The sequence below is a fragment of the Aythya fuligula genome, chromosome 9, assembly GCF_009819795.1.
Source record: "Aythya fuligula isolate bAytFul2 chromosome 9, bAytFul2.pri, whole genome shotgun sequence".
NCBI lineage: Eukaryota > Metazoa > Chordata > Aves > Anseriformes > Anatidae > Aythya > Aythya fuligula.
In genome coordinates, this window is record NC_045567.1 from 9,342,849 (window position 1) to 9,358,972 (window position 16,124).

The following is a 16,124-nucleotide window of genomic DNA, read 5'->3' on the forward strand; positions in this document are numbered from 1 at the left end:
AATCACAGCCAAGGAACCTACACCTCCTTGTAGTAGACAACTGCCTTAGAGTGAGCATTGGTAGATCCTAATTTGTCTTCTCGTGACTTGGTAGGTCTGAAGAACTGACATGCTTCAGGTTCTTTGGATTCCAGCATATTATGTACAAAAATGCTTCAGTCTAGATAGCAGAACACCTTTCTTTTGGAATAACTGGGCAACTAATTACATATGTTTTCATCCTCGCAAAGGTATTCTTTTTGTATGTAAGACCCTAAGCTCTAAATGATTTGATGCAAGGATGTGTGCCCTGAGTGAGCCAATGATTACACCTTTTTTCTCTCAGCTATTCTGTTCGGCTCCATCACACTTGAGAATTATAGGAACTCCCCACATGTACAGCTGTTGATGGCTTAACTCTGCTATTTGGGTCATTCTTGTCTTACACATCTGTGCTTCCTTACATCTTTCCAGTTGAGCAGGGTCCTTCCACTGATCAGGAAGACTTGGCCATTTCAGTATTTCCTTTACAGGCTACTAGAACGTGTCCTTTTTTTTCCCCAGACTTAGGCTAAACCACCATTCCAGGCTCAGATCAAATCACTTAGGGGGATGGCAGAGAAAGTACACCTCCCTCCTACATGGAGACCCCTTTCTGAATGTGGGCAGGGCTGCCTTCTTCAGATCTAGTATTTCTGGGGCACTCACCGATTGGTGTGGATGCCAGTTATCTCTGGGAAGGTCAGATCAAGGATCTGCTTTTCTGACTCATCCAAGAAGCAGATACCTTTCCAATTTACAGCAAGTATGAAGTGGTTCTTGGGCAAGCTGGGACCTGGAAATGCAGAGAAAACTACTCAATGCTATATAAGTCCTTCTCTGTTGATTTTATTTGTCCTCTACTCCTAGGCTTAAGACATTACCTGAAAACTTAGTGACTTCAAAGAATCTGGAAAAAAGCAAAGGCCACTGAAAGCGAGCAAAATCTACAAGCTGTTCTTTCACAGTCTGACGGGAAAGACGATCCTGTGTGTATGGGGCCTGCAATAGAAAAAGGCAAATTTTTCTCAGTAAATTCTGAGTTACATGATCTGCAGACAATAAAGAGCAAGTTCATTCCACAGGTTCCCAGCAGCCCTTTGCTATCATTGACGTCAAGAGTACCTGGTGAAATTCAAATAGGGAACAGTCTCCAGGGGACCAAGCCACAAGCAGCTAAGACTGCCCATGGGCACATGGATTTCAGGTTTCCCTCAAAACCCCACTGATGGGTTAAAAGTATAACACGTTCTGGGTGCCATGAAAATTACTCAGGTAACCTATTTGCAGACCAAAATTATTCTCCATCCAGTGCCCATTCTGACTCAAATGTCAGATGGGAAATAACCTTAAAAAGAGATTTAACTGTACTTTGTTCTGGCTCCCTGTTGAGCCCTATATGTAAGAATGAGTGGAAAGGTTCTCCTCTCTCCCAGTCCTAACTATTTGGGATAGACAGATGTTTTTCCTTCTTCCCTCAATAGAATAGAATAGAAATGATGAAAGATGCAGAAGCTGGTGCTTGAGAGTAGTTACCCAGAAGTGCCAGACAAACCTCTTACCTTAGCGTGTGCGTAGGTTATAAGGCTCATCCACTTTTCCAGGGGCTTGGACTTCAGCTGTTTTACTGGGATGCAGTCATGGAGCACTTTCTGCACAAGTTCATTGTGGATAGAATCTCCAAACTGGATGTAACAATATTTTGCACCAATCTCCACCAAATCTTCCTCCTGAAACAATTAATTCATTAAAAGAGGCCTAGAAAAATGTCACAAAGTCCAGCTAGCTTTGTTCAGCCTTGAAGGCAGTTTAGGAACTGTTTTTTTCCCCACCTTTTTCTGGATAACTCTTGGCAGCCATACAGCATAAGGAGAGATTAACATCATACAATCATAGCATCAAAGAGATTATTAACAAAGATATTTCAAAGGGACACGAATTGTTCCTCTGAACATGCCTCCAGTTGCCACATGAACTGAGCTACAAAAAAAAATCTATTACAGCTGCCAGCGTGACAGCTGGCATAATCACCTTGACAAGAATTGTCCATTAGACGGAAAGAGTTGTTCACAGCCATTAGAAACTCCGTTCATCCTCTCGCTTTCTAATGTTCATTCAGTTTTGTCTCTTTAGGAGGATGAACAAGGAGACCCACCTTCTCACAACGATATTCTCCAAACCGGATGCCACGAATGACTTGATGGTAAATGAGATCTGTGCTGATGGGATCCTCCTTGGAGTTGTGCCAGGGGGTGAAAATTTCCTTCCTAAAGTAAAGCCTCCAAGGTGCATTGCGTTCATGCGTGCCCTTCTCCTTTGCTAGCTGCTCACATTGAGAGATGGCATCTAGGACATGATCTCGTCCCCCACCCAGTGACCAGACCTAGAAGAAAGGGACACTGCATTTACTGGCATATCTGCCTTGCATCTGAACAAAGGACAACAAGCCCAAACCTCCCTGGTCTCCTGACAGAAAAAAAATAAATGACGAAAATCTCTGAAAAGGTAAGCAGATGGATGTGCAAGTTACACTTTGGCAAGTGTGTATTTTTAAGTGCAGGGATGGTATTGGAAAATATAAGTTAGAAGATGAGATGAGACAGCTCTGCAAGGTTTGCAATCTTCTGTTTGTCTCCTTGTACTTCTGCTTATCCCTTGTATATTCCCTTAAATGTGCATGTGTTTCTGTAATCTAAACAAACGTGCCATCTCTGAAATATTTTTTTTTTTTGCAATTGGTACCTAACTCTGAGCGTCATCCTGTTGTGTATATCTGTTACCCAGTATTAATGTTAAAAGAGAGAGAGAGGGAAAACCAAAACAAAATGGAGGCTAAAATGCCATCATGTGAGCTAACAGTAGCAGCCCTGCTGCAAAGCTGGTGGCTTTCAATGCACGCGCCACGTGGTAGGGACTGTATCAGCAGCACCATATGTAACACAAGACAAGAAGGTTTTGTGCAGCAGCGCAGGTAGGAAATAGGCCTTTAAACAGGGCACCCTAGTATGTGAGACCTGCTAGTTTGACCCCATTCCAGCAGTGCTGCATGCACAGCCAGCTGTTGGTGGGATCCCAGAACTGGGGGAGACCATAGTGCTGCACTGCCCTGGTATTCAGCTGGTGTCCAGAACCGATTTGATTCAAGCACTAGGATGGGGACAGACATACTTTCAGAAGTCACAGGGATTCCGTGCAGCTGTAACTCCACGAAAAGAGAAGGCAGCTCCAGTTCTAGTTTTCTACACCTTACCTTATCAAACACAGCAATGTAGAGTGAAAAACCAAACACATCCTTCAGTTTGGTTTTATCTGCTATGAACTGACAGATCTCTTTGGCAATGGAAGCAGAGTCTGCAGGGACAGTGATGCTTTGGCCATTCATCAGGGTGACATTAAACATAACTGGTTTCTTCTGCTTTGTTGCCTGTAAGTCAGATGTAAAGGAGAGAAATAAATTATGTGCAAACCTTATTTTTCCATAGAAACTGAAGAAGGCATTTAGATTTAAGAGCTCCACACTCTGTACACCCTAGTCAACAATCTAAGTAAACCTTGAAAGCCCACCCAGTTTCTTCAATGCATAGTGAGTTTTAAATATAAACAACCTCTCTGGAACAGCACTGGAATCAAGTTCACAGCTCAGGGGAGCTGATCATTGCATATCAGCGTGGATTGATAGACTTTTCCTGAGTCCTTTTTAGCACATTGACTTTTAGGTGCAGCCTTATCTGCATCAGTGGACAGATAGCCTGCAGCAAGCATTTTGCCCAGGAAGATGCATGTTAGGCAGCGGAGTCACTCAGGTTTAGGAAGAACTTAAACAGGCATCTTCATTTACGGCTTATGTGACTTCTAATTTTTAGGCTGACATTTAAAGGAAGGGGGTGGGCAATGTAACAGCATCATATGCACTTCTGCCCTCCATTTTAAAAGCACAAGCCCCACTCAGTTCTTTCCAAAAATATGTAGAGCTTCCCTCAGTAGATGGTTCTGGCCTGTAGCTCCTGAGTGGATGGAGGTATCTCGCTGCAAATCACGTGGTGTAGCTCTAACTTACATTCTCCAGTGGATTTAGGTTAATGGAACAGCTAGAAAATCCATAAGAAACCTTAAGAAGCTACACAGACTAAGGCAGTTGGTCTTCAAACCCCTTGCACAATTCATTTCCACTATTGGACTTAGGAAGATCTGTTTGCACAGATTAGTAAACGCAGTCCAGCATAAAATGACACAGTTCAATATAACTAAGCAAAAAGAGATGCTACCTGAAGTTCCAGCCAGCTTGGAGGTTCAGTCCTTGCTCCATTGACATAGGTACGTCTCAGACGTTCAGCACAATATGGTGCGTAGCCTGAGGGCCCCTTGTGGATGAAATTCAGCAGGTACTGTATGCACAGAGCATAAGAAAGAATTAGGAAAACACTAATGGCCATAAAACACTAGAAACCCTCTTTAGCTGATAGAATATATTAGAATGATGAAGGCTACCTGCATTCTGCAAGCTTTTAGACTGAAAAGAAAGGCTTGTGTCAGTATACGTCTATTGATTATGTTTAACTGTACCAGAAATACTAGGCAATTGAGAGTGTTTATTCCTATGCTTATGCTATAGACAAGGGTTAGTGTTTCCAACTGAAGAGCCTGAGGTCTTGTGACATTCTGTATGAAGAGGGCTAATGGCATGTTAGGGCTGCTGATTATGGTTACTCTTAGTTTTATTTAGTTCTCTGGTAATATAAATGGTTGAAGTCCATGATTAATGGAAGAGAAGGATTGGAGGAACTGAGCTTTTGGAGTTGTAGGGCTCAGTGACCTTGGATGATGTGGTATAAGCATGGATTTATACCACCAAGCAAGTATTTACATACTTGACTTGTATTTATTGCAAGCGTGGGTCTACGGCTTGTGTCTGTTTTTTGTAAATAGTGACCACTTGGCAGCATTTATGAGTAATCATTTGAGCAAGAGTATCAAATAAAGGCTGGAGATTCAGGGATATCTATGGATTCTGTATGCCTCTAATACTTAGAAGGAAAGCCGATGTCAAGTTGAAGCCACAGTTTGTTTTTCTGTGGTGAGGTGGATTTATCAATCTAAATTTAGAAATTAATGTATTTTTAAAAATGATGAAAGAGCCCAAATCCAAATCTATTGGATTTTATGGGGCTTGGAGATGTAGGGTAAGAACTGGTAAAATATAGGGGGTGATTTTACACAGGACTACTGAGTATACTTAACGACTTGGATCGTAACTGAAGATAGGTTTTAAATGCTGGAAAAGCAGGAGTGGAGAGGGTAAAATCTGCCAGATTCTTTGGAGATTAAAGATCTAAAATGAAGGCTGGATCAACAACAGTATCTGACTCGTATGGCATGTCAAGAAAAATAGTTTAACATGAATACAGTGATAACTTTTTTAAATTACGAGGTAAGCATATGAGATGAGATTGTTTCTGCAAAAATCACAGTGCCAACTGCTATGGCAGCCAAACAGTTTACATGACTATTTGTATTAAAACACTACCATACAAAAGAAACGAGATCAGCTGAGGCATTTAAGCTGCTATAGGAGAAGTGAACAATGTACCTTCAGAAATGTTTCTGAAGGAGGAAAGCAACCAAGGCAAAGTGACAGAAGTATCCAGCCTCGAGCATAGCTGTTCTTGTTGCTGTTTTCAGATAGTTGTTTGCAAATCTGGCAATAAATCTCATCTCTGTAATAAAACATGTGAAAGCAACAGATAATGATGATTAACAGTCTTTGGCTACGTTTCCATTACAAGCTTGGCATAATGAAGTAGATCTGAGCTAGATTTAACTATGTTAACTAGGATACCACCTGCAGTGTGTGACAGTAAATAACTGTGTTGTTGCTTTGGTAGAAAAGGCTCAAAATAAGCCTACTGTCCTTTGAAACCCCTTGTTACTCATGCAGCTCAAGTGCAGTTTCCATGCTGGAATACCTCCCATGATAAGCTGGGGGGCTGTGCAAGAAAACGAGCTCCTGGTTTATCCAGATGCAAAATGTCCTTGCTGTCTACTCTGTGTGAAACTTGCTCTAAGCTCTCCACAGTACGTGGCTTTTTTCTCATGGCTCTTGTTTGTCATATCATATGTAGATTTTGAAATAAGAGGGGGAGAGGGAGGAATATCCTTCTTAATTTTACATTTTTAGAAAACTTGGAGCAAATGGTGTGAGGCCTCAGACAGTTAACAGAGAAAAGGGTGCTTCAGAGTAAGCTTCTGAAAATGCAAGTTGCCTGAAGCAAGGTTGTATGGGAAACATGCAAAAAGCTGCATACAAACAAAACTCATTTTAAGTTTTCTCTTGGAACACACATTTGATGAGTTTGATGTGGGAAAATGCAAGGCGGATGAAGTTTTTGCTCACAGGTAGCACATATGATGAAAAGCAGACTGAGGGAGCAGATAGCCTGTGGCCGTTATGATACATTGATTGAAGGCAATTTTTGCTAGATGAGGATCTGCTTCTGGGAGCATTTTGATGGAAACAAAACACTGAGGTAGAGAGGAATGCAACCTATGGCTGAGGCCAAGGCAGGGCCTCTGCCTAGGCATATTGTAACAGAAATGTGTTGCATAAGCTAAAACAGGCTAAAATGGAAGAGAAAATTCACAAGGTTCAGACAGAAACAACCAGACTGTCTCATCCTCACACCATGCTTAGGCTAATACCCAGCCTCATGTTGCTTGTGAGCAGAACTCCCTGTTTAGTGTCTGAGTTGCTCAGGAAACCAGCCAGTCTTTGATTTGAGTACATTGCTAGAGGCCCAGAAACAGGCCATTGAGAAACTGAGGTTATGAGCATGTCTTACACCTAGTGTTCATAAACCCCATATTTCTTACTCTCTCTTAGGTTTTCTTTTTTCTCATACGAGAGCATGCATGTATTATTGGGTTACAGCACTGAGCTCTGCTCCATTACATACCCAAGAGAGATTCAGAAAGCCACACGTGGAGGCAGCTGACCTAAACTGTGAGAAAGGTGAACCATCTGCTGAAGAGGTGCTTGGCCTGGAGTCTCAGTTGTATGTGTCTAGCTTGGACTTTCAGTCATGAACCCCCAGAGATGAAAGTGGGACATTTCCAACATAAGGAAAATGTCTCAAGGATTTAGGAAAGGGGATTTCCATGATGTAATGGGTCCCTGATCCTAGAAAGGAGAGGTGCAAGTTTCCTACCTGATGGCAGGGCGCAGAATTGCATTGCCAATGATGAAGTGCACTTTTTCTAAGTTAGACATAGGTCTTTCAGAGATCGAGGTGTCCTCCTGGAAACCCTCTTCTCCACTTCTCAGCTGGTCTGTCACCTGAAAGAAGCCAACCAGAACTCCTGAGTGCTCCTTCTTACCAGGCAACTCTCCCAGAAATGAGAGACATTCCTTCTCAGTCTTTCTGGCTAAATCTTTTCCTACTCAGTGCAAAAGTGGTTAGGACCAGATCATATTTCCCCCCTCCTCACAAACTAAGTCATAAAATGCAGTATTACAGTGCTATTATTACTGGCTAGGTAAATGTTATTGTACTGTCTTGTACAGCCCTAAGCACATGGTTCCGCACAGGACTTTAGGCAAACTGTTCTGTAATAGCAACAGTTCCCAACAATAAATTGTTCACTGTGTTCAGGAGTCACTCTCCAGCAGGAAGGGATGAAGGGAATCTGCCAGATAATGAGTGATATTAGTGTACATGGGGATAATTTCAAAAGAAGGATAATAATGCACCAGGTATCCCATAAACACAGCTGACCTTGCTTGGCAAGGGAATGAGTTCCCAGCCAGGACACTGCTGTCACACATTTGTCAGACAGGGGTCCAGACAAAGAGACTTAGGGGAAGCCATTTATTTCCAGCTCTTACCTTCCCTGTCAACTTGGAGGACCGTTTCAGCTTCAGGGAGGAGATACCCTTGGAAATCTTGTTATCCTTTCTGCTTTCTCTCTACAACACACAGTACCGTTATAGGAAATTACTTTAATGCACAGCAAGAACTATTCATTAGGAAAGGAAAGATGATCAAATAGAGATGTTTCTGTTTTGTCCTCTCTTGCCGGAAGGAGCTGCTGTGTCCTAGGACTGACAGGGGCCCTTTTGCACTTCTGGTATTTCAAGACCTGTAGCATGCAAAGGTTTGTTTGATTTTCTCAGTCTTGGTAGAACATCAGAGCAACCAAGGAAAGCATATGAAAATACAAACATAGCCTCATAGCTCATCTTACCATGCCTGGGCTGTCGCTCTTGAACTGGACCTGGTTTTTCCTGCCAAGTGTGTCATATATCTGTGTCATCACGGAACTGTTCTTGGTGACGTTCCTGGCAAACATTGCTGGCTCTGGCAGGTCCCCCATGAATCTCAGGATAATTACCCAAACAACTAGAGAAGCCTGCAGTGACAGGAAGCAGAGTCAGACACTGTCAAGAGAATTAAAGGCTTCATGCCATTTCTTCCTCTTTAGATTAGACCACTTTCTTCTTTTACTCAGACAAGCTGTTAAAATCCCGTCTCTCCCACTATTTACACATAAAGTTTACTTTCGTGTCATACCACATGTGAGCAACATTCATGACACTCTCAGGAAGTGGGTGCAGTTCTAGTGGGATTATTAGATTTGCTCTGTGGTTGCTGAACCCTCACCATTCCCGTTACTGGCACTTTGCATGTGCACTGCAGCCAGAGTGGAACAGAGAAACTGTCACTGCACTCTGCATTTACCCACCTGGATAGACAGCAATGCAGTGAGCTCTTCTAGAAGCCTGACACCCAGAACTAGGAAGCCAAATAATAGCAAAGTTTTTGCAGCACAGGATCCTCCATTCTACAAAGCTGCTTAGCATCAAGAAAAACTCCCCTCCTCCACCACCCTATGGTTCAACAGGAAAATCTGGTGCACAGGCCTCCTGTCCGCTTCTGTCACAGACCAGCAACCCTAGCAAGAGGTGGGTGAGCCCTGATGCTTTCCTCTCTCCAGTCCACTTTTACCCCCAGTGGGTATCTGGAGAAGTCAAAATAAGCCTTGGTGTTCTCTCTGCTGGCAAACTAAAGGTGAACAGATGCCTTGTGCTGGGGAGGTATCCGTGTGAAATGCCTGCCTGCAAAGCACCACAAAATGCTGATGGAAACTACTATTTTCATACAAGTGCTTAGGGGTATTTGCTTGACTCTAAAGACTCTGGTTCCTAGGGCTGTGCCTGAGGCAGGGGGAACAGGTTCACCGACACGCAGGAACATGATACCAGGACGTTGTCTTTATCATCATGGTAAAGTAGCGGGTGTCGCAGTGGTCTCCGGATGTGTGTATGTGTAGATGACCCCTGAAAATAAGTAGCGGCAAATTTGGGGAAGGTGTACTCCTCCAAGCCATCTGTTTCCTCTTCTAGCTCCACACTCATGGGAATTGTGTCCAGGTCCACCTCTTCCAGCTTATGGGGCTTTGTTTCCAAGTCCTGTGCAGAACATGAGGAAGAAGTGTATTTTCCTTCCCTCTAACCTGATATTCTTATTTTATGTTATTTATTTATTTTATTTCCCTTTTCTTTCTTCTCTTTCTTTTTCTGCTTAGCCATAGGTCTTCCAGAATGTGGCTTTCCAGTTAAACCCAAAGCCATTTTCAGCTGATACCAATAGACTGCTGGGACTCGGGGCTTGTTCTGAGATGCATCTATTGTATATGGCCTTCCTGCCCTGGTCTTCAGCTGGCCGAGAACATTGCTGGTTGGAAAATGCAGATACTCTTCTATTACTCATATCCTGCGCTAATCCAGACTATTCTGCTCTCCCTACCCCATTCTATCCTCCACTGTTGTCAGGACTAGTATATCTCAAATTTTGCTTTTCAGAAAATGGGGTAATTTAGGTCATAAACTTCCAGCTTGTGTCAGCTGGAAAATCACTAAGAGCAATGGCAGCAGAACATATGGTCAGTGCCAAAATGGAGAGAATGGCTCTATTTGGTGGGGGGCTGTTGGAGGAAAGAAACAAATATGAAGTGGCTTTTGAAGACGCACAGTTCTTAAACTGCACATGATCAAAAACTTTTGGGAGCTGATCTCTGAAAGCAGTTCCTGTCTGGATGACTAATTTGGGTGTATCTTCCACTGTACAGAAGTCCATTAAACAGAATTGACCACTGATGAAATTCCAAGAAAGCTGATGGATTTACACAGGGAATGAACATGACCCATTACCACTCTGCAGCTCCATACCTCAAAGCCCAGGGGAGCCTGTCCTTCTTGGCCTCCGATCATAGAAGGTAAAAACCCAAAAATTTTGTCAACCATCTCTTGGTCACTGATAACCTCATCATTTGCTGGTCTGCTGGCAAAGACATCTGTCCTCCTTTGTCTTTCTTCTTCGTCGTTTATTTCCAGAGTAGACAGGTGTTCCTTTAAACATAGAATTTGGTTAAGTATAACTGGAACATCATTCTGCTAGAAAGAATGGGTGCAAGGATGAAAGGCAATTACAAAGGTGCTATGACAGTGAGGTCCAGCTCTGCTAGTGCAATGCTGGAATGTGAGGGCAAATGTTGCTTGTGCTAAGTAGTCACAAAGACATATCTCATCAACAGGGCTTTGCTCTTACAGCTATCCCAATAGACTGCTGGTCTATTAGTAATAACGCACAATTTTGAAGAACTGTATCACTAAAAGAAAAAATAAATCACTTTAGGAAAAACAAAGTATTCCTAATAGTAGAAAAATAATACACGTTATTTAAAATTTTAAAATGTTTTGTGTCAGGAGGCTGTAATAGCATTGTGCATGCTTGGCTAAAGTGCCAGGTCATATTGCAAACAGAAATGTGCATGTGTTTACCTTGTCCCATTTCTAAATCATCCTTACAAGTAAGTTTACAACTCTGTCTGCGTCTTACTATTCTCTAAAATATAGCAGTATTCAGGTCTTTGAGCAAGTCCACATGTAAACTGGGCAAGCCATCTTGTCAGACAAACTACGTAGCGTTCAGTGTTCCTTAGTTGACATGCCTACCTCTTCAAACCTGGTAGCTTCTTTTAAAACTCTGTTTTTTATACCTCAAAATAAAATATTCCAAAATTAATATCCATATTCAGTGCTATCCAATGGCAACGCTTGCTGGTCATTGACTCTCAGAACCTCATAGAAACAACATGATATTCATGAGGTATCTGGACAGATACGCATACCTCCCTCTTCATCCTTTGCAAAGTTTGGCAAGCAAACAGGCCCCTTGCATTGTGCCTGTATAAGACATACCGCTTTCTTCCACTTTACTATTTTTTGACGTGTTAGATAACCACGGCATGCAGCTTGAAACTTGATGACATGAGCCCGGGTTGTTTCATACTGTTTGGCAAGCTGACGGCTCCGGTAGAGGGCCTGCAGGCGCCCAAAACCCAGCATAATCTGTAGGAGGTGGGGAAGAAAAAAAAAGTGATTGGTGTTCAAAGCAAGTGAGACTGGGGTTAAGTTGGGATGAATAGAAGATAACAAAATTCAGTAATTGGATAAAGCCACTGGAAGGGATTCATGGGTTACTGCCATCTATAAAAGAATGCTTTAATTTCTTCTTCCAGTTATACGCTTTTGAAACTAGATGAGATAGAGTTCTTTTGAGGAGCTTTTCTATGGAGTGGCTTCAGGCAGTGTCAGCCTGAGATTTTGACAAGGGAAAGAAGAGAGTAGAAATGAAACTAAATATATTGGGGAAAAAAAAAGAAAAAAAAGGCAGCACGGACTTGGGAGAGATAGGTACCTTAATACTGAGAGAAGCAGCAGAAAAGGACAGGGCCAAGTGCGGGACAGCACCCTGGCTCTTCAGATAGGAATTGTGTTACTTTGATGCAGAATAGAAAATGTTTCTCACTGAAATTGGCAGTTTCTCCTCTCACTCCTCACAAATGGGATGTTCTCTTACATAGTAATAGCAATCTCTCCCATACAAATACACAATATGTGGGCACCTCCAATACGGTGTAGCTTTCCTTAACCACAAAAGCCACCATTTGTAGAAGTTCAGCTTATTAATTTTTAGAGATTGATACAATGATTTTTTTTTTCTATTACAGATTCCCAGTTTTCCTGTAACAGTTGTGGAAGATCCTTTGCTCACAGCTTGGTAGTGATGCACAAATGCTAGCCCTGGACTCCTGACTAGAAGTGTTGGAGCACTTGGGTGCCAGCTTGCCGCAGCCAGGCCTGCCAGAGGTTAGTTGTGTTACTGTTTCACCGGAAAGCAGAAATGTCACAAGTTCAGCAAGCCCTGAGATGCCCCAGAGTCCTCTGTGGACCCGGTAAGTCCCTTCTTTATATCCTGACATTCTGCCTCTTCCCTTTTCATTTGTGAATATCTTCATTCAATCACTTCACTCAATCTTACAAAGCACAGTGTATAAATACACACACACACTTATATATACACTCTTACCATTCTGAAATTCTTCCGGCAGCAGTAGCCTCGCCAGGCTGCCTGAATGGCTACAGCAGACTTCCTCTGTTTCAGAAACTGCTTCCTAAGCAAACAGACAGGTGAGGTGACAAGCAGTACGTTATTTCTGCTGCTTCATATGATAAGAATAAAGAATAAGGGTGGTATTTTTTTTTTTGTTTATTTGCTTTTTAATATTTATGGGATTTCTAGACTCTGATCTCAGGCTTGACTGCTATCTAAGAATGCTAATGTCAGGAAAACTGTTGTTAAACTTATTAGCTCAGATACTAGTAGCTTGCTAGAGCAAGCTTGAAGCACAGCAAGGGCTGTTCTTCTTGCTTCCAAGTAGCCCGATAAAAGTATTATGTTGCAGCACAAAGGTTAGTCTGGTCAGAAACTTTTGTACCATGTGCATCAAAATTATCCTTTCTCAAAGCATTTTCTCTGCTTACACCTTCTCCATGCTGATGCAAATGCCAGAAGAGGCTGTTTTGCCTGACCTTTTCAGGACAGGGGCCTTGGCCAGTTTCACCCAGGCTCAGCTCATCCTGCTAGTGAAGCAGCACCATGAAGCAATCAGTTGAGCTCTCAGAGTGAGAGCTTTCATATTTGGTTTGCTACCCATTTGCTAGTAGAAAGCATGAGACAAAAGTATTACTAATCCACCTTTTTATGTCTGAGCTGGCTTTGCCCTTTAATGCTGCAAAAATATTCATAGCAACTGCAGACCAAATTCATTGCTGTAGTAGGAGAGTTCTGTAAGAGCTGAAAAAGCCTTCACATAAAGCAGGGATAACTCTCCCATCTAATGACCACTTGCTTCCCAATGTCCTAACTGCCAAGGCTAGGAACACATCTGAGCAAGAACTTTGTATGGTAAAAGCTGTCACACAGTGGTTGTCAAAGCTTGCACATAGCTCTGATAGTCTAAAAATAAGTCAGGTGAGTTTTTTAGAGAGGGGCAGTACTCTTTTAGATAACAGGCAGAGTTGGACAAAAAGGGAGAATTTTATTGGCATTTGTGTCCTGTGTTATAGTTATTGCTTCACCACTGTCAGGAACATTTTCTAAACCAAACCAGGAGTTAGTCTTATATTATGGTTCTGGTTGGGCAATACAAAATTAATGAAAAAAAATCATGATGTAAAGCATTTTAGCAAGGGTGGCAATTTATCTGACAGTGACTAAATTTTAGTTCTGAAGATATTTCAAACTAAACTAGAATTGTGCATCTTTGTCAAGGAGAAGGACTAGTTAGTTTTCTATCTTTCCTATTCTTTTCTACCTATGTCTTGTATCAAAGAAGCATTCTAAAATAGAAGATCCTACATTCCATGCAGACTTCCTGCTTTCCAGATACCTATCTCTGCTATTTGCTGTAAAGATTAAGTGCAAATCCTACTTCTAGTCCTTCCCCTACATACAAGTTGCATGTGCAGCAGTCCTGCATTTTGAAAAGCATCATGATAATAAACTGATAGTACAGATAGAACAAATCTTTGTGTAAAGTCTGCATAGATGCACTGTTACATGATGAGCATTGAATTGAGAGGTAGCAGAAGGTATGAATTGATACATTTAATACTCAGGAATGCTTCACTTAGGATATTAAAACCTCACTAGAAACCAAAGCAAATCCCATTTTGTGAGATCACTGACCTGTCCTTGAATCCTCTCATCACCTTCTGGATAAGAAGAACCTTATCTGTGAGTATTTGTTGTCGTTGCAACTCCAATACTGTGTCATGGTGATCCTGTTAAAAGAAAACATTGATATGCCAGCTGAATAGACGCAACTTCTGAAAACTGGACACATGGTCTGAAAAAGACACAGAATCAGCATGACATAGTGCAAACTGGGATTAAAATGTGTTTGTGGAACTGCAGTAGGAAGAGTTGTCACTATCTGGCCACACCATGTCTAGCTATAGCAATAAACAAGCACAGAAGAGTCTGTCTAGGAAAAGACTGCTTTTACCTTGCATAGGGCAAGGACTTCCCCTGGGACAGTGTGTTGGTATCCATTGTGCTCCAGGCTTGAGCAGTACAATACATTGCTCTGTGCTGTTTCAGCTGCACCACTGGAGCACAGGAAAAGGATCAGCCCCTCTTACACTAAGCTTGTGTCCATCAAATTACATGGTCTTCAGGAACACAGATCTGGTCTCAGATTCAAGAGAGAGTTTATAGGAGAACCCTGTCCTTCTGGTTCACCACTCTTACATTGACAAGTCAGGCTTAACTGTGAAATGCTCAGTTTTTCAGGGGAAGAGGTAATAAACTGTCCTTTTACTTACTTTAAGGAAAATCTTGGTCTCTCCAGCTTGCCAGCTCTCATCCTTGCCCAGCACTGCTTCAGAGATGCCGATACAGCACTGTCGAGCATCATTCTTCAGCTGATGTGCAAAAGCATCATTATATTAGGGTTTGGTTGGACACACAGTAGTGGTACTATGTAAGGATCTACTGCCTTGCATTTTGTAGGGCAAGGAATACAAATAGAGGAGGTCTGACAGACCTCTGGCCTGACAGCATAATGAATGAAAGTGGTTTGGCTCAAATGGTCAAGAAACAGAGGAACATTAGTGTTTGGTGAAGCGTTCCAGAGTTAAATTGCCTGGAAGCATGTCAGTGACCTCAGAAGTGTGTGATTACAGAAAATGAAATATCTGAGGGCAGTAGATATGCCACTGTGCCTGGGATGTCTATGTGGAGCAACTCCAGGAGTTAAAAGCACCTCTGTTGTTTCAACTAAGGTCCAATTGAGCATGTAAGTATTTAGAGTTTTTTGTAATTTACAGTTACTGTGATGACAGCTGTCTGAGCTGTGCCAGCAGTAATCCAAGAACTTTCTACCATGGGAAAGACTATAGCTTCATAAGGAAAAGTTAGATTAGCCTTAAGTCCAGCTTGTGCTAACACACCTGTTGTTGAACAGACCGTGGCAGGAGAACTCTGTATCTGTCAAAGAACTCCTCAAAGGTGTAGCGAATTGGGTAGCCAGCTTTCCTGATCTGAATGGTCTCCATCATCCCTGAATATCGCAGCTGTTTAATACACAGCTCCCGGTCAAATAACTGGAAGAGAAAGCAGACAAAGATGAGGCTTAGTACAAAAAGGAGCTGTACATGCAGCATTCCTCAAAATATACATGTATCTATTAACCTGTGACCTCTGAGGGCCTTTAAAATGGCCTACTACGGCTTTTCTTAATTGCACTTCTCATTTCAGTGTCCTAAATCAATTCATTACAGGCATAAACATTTCACTCCAAAAGGTCTTCAAATTTGTGTTTATTGGCAGTGGAAGCAGTCCATTAACTTCAGACTGTCTTCAGCAGCCATTTTCAATTCTATAACTGTGATTTCAGGTGAACAATAAATTGTTCATATTGTTTTGCAGGTGTGAGTAACTGTAGTAGAAACTTACGTTCTTTGGGCATACATAGCATGAGTGCTGCTATTTTTTTTGTAATGCAGATTAAAAATAGGCTCACTGGGCCATATGCAGTACTTTAAAAATGATCAAGTCACTTGACAAACACCATACAAGGATTTGGTGTAGAACTGGGTTGTGATCTCCCAAGTTCCAGCCAAGTATCTTAACAACAAACTTGCTCCTCTTTTTTGTGGTGTCAAATCAGGCTACATCACCCCTGTCTCAAATACCAACAGCTCC

The 16,124-nt window shown here is 42.1% G+C and overlaps 1 protein-coding gene across 1 annotated transcript in view; it reads right to left on the reverse strand.

Annotated features, from left to right (window-relative positions):
- The window catches only part of MYO7B (myosin VIIB), a 44,452-nt gene that overhangs the window by 14,213 nt on the left and 14,115 nt on the right, over positions 1–16,124 (reverse strand). The window contains exons 16-33 of the mRNA XM_032193591.1: positions 15,371–15,523; positions 14,744–14,842; positions 14,106–14,200; positions 12,444–12,528; positions 11,302–11,422; positions 11,027–11,070; positions 10,241–10,465; positions 9,272–9,481; positions 8,257–8,421; positions 7,898–7,978; positions 7,221–7,348; positions 5,606–5,732; positions 4,284–4,403; positions 3,269–3,442; positions 2,174–2,401; positions 1,581–1,748; positions 903–1,020; positions 688–814 (exon numbers count right to left, since the gene is read on the reverse strand). Coding sequence (XP_032049482.1) covers positions 688–814; positions 903–1,020; positions 1,581–1,748; positions 2,174–2,401; positions 3,269–3,442; positions 4,284–4,403; positions 5,606–5,732; positions 7,221–7,348; positions 7,898–7,978; positions 8,257–8,421; positions 9,272–9,481; positions 10,241–10,465; positions 11,027–11,070; positions 11,302–11,422; positions 12,444–12,528; positions 14,106–14,200; positions 14,744–14,842; positions 15,371–15,523 — 2,468 coding nt within the window. The remainder of the gene's footprint in view (positions 1–687; positions 815–902; positions 1,021–1,580; positions 1,749–2,173; positions 2,402–3,268; positions 3,443–4,283; positions 4,404–5,605; positions 5,733–7,220; positions 7,349–7,897; positions 7,979–8,256; positions 8,422–9,271; positions 9,482–10,240; positions 10,466–11,026; positions 11,071–11,301; positions 11,423–12,443; positions 12,529–14,105; positions 14,201–14,743; positions 14,843–15,370; positions 15,524–16,124) is intronic.